At 55.5% G+C, this 5,127-nt stretch overlaps 1 protein-coding gene across 1 annotated transcript; it reads left to right on the forward strand.

Annotated features, from left to right (window-relative positions):
* The first annotated feature begins 516 nt into the window (after positions 1–516).
* On the forward strand, positions 517–4,243 carry LOC119268522 (MDIS1-interacting receptor like kinase 2-like). The gene is made up of 2 exons (XM_037550184.1): positions 517–3,606; positions 3,713–4,243. Exons 1-2 carry the CDS (start codon positions 678–680, stop codon positions 4,087–4,089), a joined length of 3,306 nt encoding a protein of 1,101 aa, XP_037406081.1. The 5' UTR covers positions 517–677; the 3' UTR covers positions 4,090–4,243.
* Positions 4,244–5,127: the final 884 nt, after the last annotated feature.

Consider the following 5,127-nt stretch of genomic DNA (forward strand, 5'->3'; position numbering starts at 1 on the left):
GGTGTAGGATTGTTAGGGCATGTACAATGGTGCTATCTTAGGAGTGCCATGTAAGATAGATGATGAGGTGGAGGAAAGAGAACTCATAAGAAAAAGCTTGTAGAAGACAAGAGATGATCTCTTAGTACAATATGTCTCGCCACATTTTTAGTAATTGCTAATTATTGAAGATAAGGCTAAGAGATGACCTATTGTAGACAATTTTTTTTTGTCATCTTTAAATTATGTGCAAAACTTAAAATAAAACTATCTTATCAATCATTGTACATGCCATAATAGAAGTTCCATAGTCATTTTGGTCTGAATGATTTTTATAGAAAAAGCACTGGATTTTTCTTTAATGACTCTTCCATTGTTGCCCCGAAAATGCACTGGATTCTTCCTGCCCGGTGGCCCGACAGAAGTAGTATCAAGGGCACCTCATGGATTTCCTCTGACGGAATGTCACCTCTTTAGCTCCATTGATAATAGTATCCGATACAGCAGCACCTGAATATAGTACTCGTACTCCCTGATAGCGCCACTGCAAGTCTGCAACCACCAGCCCGGCCAGCTTCCAAATTCCAAGCTGTATCGACTCGTTCGTGGTAATGGTCGCCATGACGGCAGCTGCACTCTCCATGGATCAACACGTGTTGTGTCATTCCAGCAGCAGGTCCTGGTGCTGAATTCAAGGGATGCGCGCGCAATCTAGCTTGGCATCCGCGATCCAACTCATCCGAAGCTGCTCAGCGATGGAGCGCCATGCCCAGCAAGGACAAGCGTCCGGGCGCGCCGCCGCATGGTGGGGCGCGCTCCTTCTCTTCCTGCTCATGTCGTCCTCACAGCTGCGCGGCGCGAGCTCCGCGCCGGGCGAAGCCGAGGCGCTCGTGGAATGGAAGAGCAGCCTGCCGCGTCTCGCCGCTCTCGCCTCGTGGGACCGGGAGGCCGCCGCCAACTCCACCTCCGCGGCGTGCTCGTGGCACGGCGTGTCGTGCGACGTCGTCGGCCGGGTCGTGAGCGTCGACGTGTCCGGCGCCGGCCTCGCGGGCACGCTCGACGCCCTGGACCTCTCGTCGCTGCCCAGCCTCGGCAGCCTCAACCTCAGCTTCAACTCGCTGACGGGATCGTTCCCGTCGAACGTGTCCGCGCCACTCCTCGGCCTCAGGTCTGTAGATTTGTCCAACAACAGCTTCTCGGGTCCGATTCCGACGATGCTGCCGGTGTACATGCCCAACCTCGAGCACCTCAACCTTTCGTCAAACCAGTTCGTGGGGGAGATACCGGCGTCCCTCGCCAAGTTGACCAAGCTTCAGAGCCTTATCCTCGGCTCCAACAGGCTTTCCGGCGGCATACCGCCGGTGCTCGGTTCCATCTCAGGGCTAAGAGCGCTCGAGCTGCAGAGCAACCCGCTGGGCGGCGCCATCCCCTCCTCTCTCCGCAACCTCCGTTCGCTGGAGCGCATCAATGTCAGCCTCGCTCTGCTGGAGTCAACCATTCCGACGGGGCTCAGCGGCTGCACCAACCTTACCGTCGTCGGCCTCGCCGGGAACAAGCTCTCCGGGAAGCTGCCGGTGTCGTTGGCCAAGCTGACGAAAATACAAGAGTTCAACGTGTCCAAGAACATGCTCACCGGGACGATCTTGCCGGACTACTTCACGGCCTGGACCCAGCTCACGGTGTTCCAGGCTGACAGAAACCGTTTCAACGGCGAGATCCCCACGGAGATCGGGATGGCGTTGAGGCTGGAGTTCCTCTCCCTCGCGACCAACAACCTCTCCGGCCCGATCCCGTCGGTCACCGGAAGGCTGACAGACCTGAAGCTGTTGGACCTTTCGGAGAATGAACTCTCCGGCACTATCCCACGGACAATGGGCAACCTCACCAGATTAGAGGTTCTTCGGCTGTATGACAACAAGCTCACCGGCCGGTTGCCGGCCGAGTTCGGGAACATGACGGCGCTCCAGAGGCTGTCCATAAGCACCAACATGCTCGAGGGCGAGTTTCCGGCCGAGCTCGCCCGCTTGCCAAACCTCCGTGGCCTGATCGCCTTCGAAAACCTCTTCTCCGGCGCCATCCCGCCGGGTCTTGGCCGGAACGGCTTGTTCTCCATGGTCAGCATGTCAGACAACAGGTTCTCCGGTGGGCTACCTCCGGGGCTGTGCAAGAGCGCGCCGCGCCTCCGGTTTCTCGCCTTGGACAACAACCACCTCACCGGCGACGTGCCCGCCTGCTACAGCAACTTTACGAAGCTCGAGCGCTTCCGCGTGGCAGGCAACCGGCTGGAAGGAAATTTGCCAGAGATCCTCGGGTCGCAGCTGCCGGATTTGTACTACATTGACCTGTCCAGGAACCTGTTTGAAGGCGAGCTCCCAGAGCACTGGGCTCAGTTCAGAAGCCTCTCATACCTGCACTTGGATGTCAACAAAATCAGCGGGACAATTCCTCCCGGTTACGGCGTCATGTCTGCATTGCGAGATCTGAGCCTCGCATCCAACCGTCTCACCGGCACGATCCCGCCTGAGCTCGGAAAATTAGCACTGCTTAAGCTGAATCTTGGTCACAACATGTTGTCTGGCCGAATCCCTGTGACACTAGGGAACATCGCCACGATGCTACTGCTGGACCTGTCCGAAAATGATCTCCACGGAGGCGTGCCGCTGGAGCTGACAGAGTTGAGCTCCATTTGGTACCTGAACCTGAGCGGCAACAGTCTCACCGGCGAGGTTCCAGCTCTGCTCGGCAAGATGGGCTCGCTGGAGAAGTTGGATCTCAGTGGCAACCCGGGTCTATGCGGCGACGTAGCTGGCCTGAATTCCTGCACCTTGAATTCTACCGGCGGCGGCTCTCGGCGGCACAAGGCAAGGCTGAACCTTGTCATAGCGCTCGCCGTTGCCGCTGCGCTGCTGGCCTCCGTCGCTGCCGTGGCATGCGTGGTGGTCCGCAGGAAGGGACGAACCGGCGAGGGCGAAGATATGCCCGAGACCGAGAGAACGGCGACGGCGAGAGTCAGCGAAATGGCTCTGCAGGCTTCGATATGGGGCAAGGATGTGGAGTTCTCCTTCGGTGACATCCTGGCCGCGACCGAGCACTTCAACGAGGCCCACTGCATAGGCAAAGGCAGCTTCGGGAGCGTGTACCAGGCCGACCTTCCAGGCGGCCACTCCGTCGCCGTCAAGAAGCTGGATGCGTCGGAGACAGACGACGCGTTTAGGGGCATCAGTGAGAAGAGCTTCGAGAACGAGGTGAGGGCACTGACGCACGTCCGCCACCGGAACATCGTCAAGCTCCACGGCTTCTGCGCCTCCAGCGGGTGCATGTACCTGGTCTATGAGCGCGTCGAGAGGGGCAGCCTCACCAAGGTGCTCTACGGAGGCGGCGACCGCAGCTGGGAAAGGTTCGACTGGCCGGCAAGGGTGCGCGCGATCAGGGGTCTGGCGCACGCGCTGGCCTACCTGCACCACGACTGCTCGCCGCCGATGATCCACCGCGACGTGTCCATCAACAACGTCCTGCTGGACGCCGAGTACGAGACCCGGTTGTCGGACTTCGGCACGGCCAGATTCCTCGCGCCCGGACGCTCCAACTGCACCAGCATGGCCGGCTCCTACGGCTACATGGCACCAGGTACGTACCATACACACCTTTTCCTACACGCACCACGCCATTGTAGTTGCAAAATCGTCCATCGCTGCCCGCGATCTCACATTTATCCTCGTGTTTCTTGCCGCAGAGCTGGCGTACTTGAGGGTGACGACCAAATGCGACGTGTACAGCTTCGGCGTCGTGGCCATGGAGATCCTGATGGGCAAGTTCCCGGGCGAGCTCATAAGCTCCTTGTACAGCTTGGACGAGGCGCGTGGCGTGGGCGAGTCGGCGCTCCTGCTGCTCAAGGACGTGGTGGACCAGAGGCTGGACCTTCCTGCCGGGAAATTGGCTGGGCAGCTGGTCTTCCTCTTTGTTGTGGCCTTGTCGTGCGTTCGGACGAACCCTGATGCCCGGCCGACCATGCGCACCGTCGCACAGGAGCTCTCTGCTCAACGGCGGTCTACCTTGGATAGGCCATTCGCTGCCATCAGCATCGGCGACCTCACAATTCTGCAGGTGTGATGATTTGGATAATGCTAGTATTTGTACCGACAGTTTTTCTTCTTCTTTTGCTTAATTGCATAAATGTCATTGTATATTTTGTCAATTTGAGAAATGACACTGAAAACGGTAAAGCTACGCCTACGTAATGGTTCTTATACTTATCTTATGTATATTCTGATTTGGCTGTCTTATATTGGTTAGTAATTCGAAAATACTACACCTAAGAAGAGGTGCTACGTACACTGGTAGAAAAGGGGCCTGTTGTCCCGGTTTGTAAGGGCATTTTGTCCCGGTTCTGGAACCGGGACTAAAGGGTCAGTACTAATGCCCTGTCCCTTTAGTCCCGGTTCAATCCAGAACCGGGACAGATGGGCCTCCACGTGGCCTGTGCGCGGAGCCCAGGCAGGAGACCCTTTGGTCCCGCTTGGTGGCACCAACCGGGACCAATAGGCATCCACGCGTCAGCATTTCTGTGGTTGGGGTTTTTTTTTTGAAGGGGGAGGGTTTGGGGGGTTTTGGGGGGTTAATTTAGGTGTTTCATATATTGTGTTAGCTAGCTATAATTAATAGAGAGAAGTGTCCTCTCTTATGTCCGTGCTTGGTCGACGCTATGTACTATACATACGTATAGAGAGGACTAGACACGCTAGCTAGCTAGTAAGAAACGAAGGAAACAGAAGATCGTCATGAACATATATGCATACAGAGAGAAGTGATATCGACCACCTCTCCTTCTCCGAGAGATTGGTCGAACAACAAGTTCTCGTATATCTATCCGACACTACCGGCTACATATATACAATAATTATCTCTTACAAATATAATCATACGGACTCAGAGTCCACATAGTATTCTCCGTCTTCAGGGATCACGTGGTCAAGAAAGAATGCCGCCAATTCCTCTTGAATTGCTCGCATGCGAGCTGGTGCTAGGAGTTCATCCCGCTTCCGAAACATCTAATTTAAAGAAGGGGGTTAATATATATATATATATGAATGGATGAAACTCAACACAAATGATGGTAATAAAATAAAATTGTGAATGTTGTTATTTACG

Source organism: Triticum dicoccoides, chromosome 1A (genome assembly GCF_002162155.2).
Source record: "Triticum dicoccoides isolate Atlit2015 ecotype Zavitan chromosome 1A, WEW_v2.0, whole genome shotgun sequence".
Taxonomy (NCBI): Eukaryota; Viridiplantae; Streptophyta; class Magnoliopsida; order Poales; family Poaceae; genus Triticum; species Triticum dicoccoides.

What these genes read in the sequence shown, in the direction of transcription:
- LOC119268522 (XM_037550184.1), top strand. Translation starts at nt 678, where the DNA reads ATGCGCGCGCAATCTAGCTTGGCATCCGCGATCCAACTCATCCGAAGC. An exon ending in CTACGGCTACATGGCACCAG is followed by an intron (nt 3,607 to 3,712) that starts GTACGTACCATA and finishes TTCTTGCCGCAG; the next exon opens with AGCTGGCGTACTTGAGGGTG.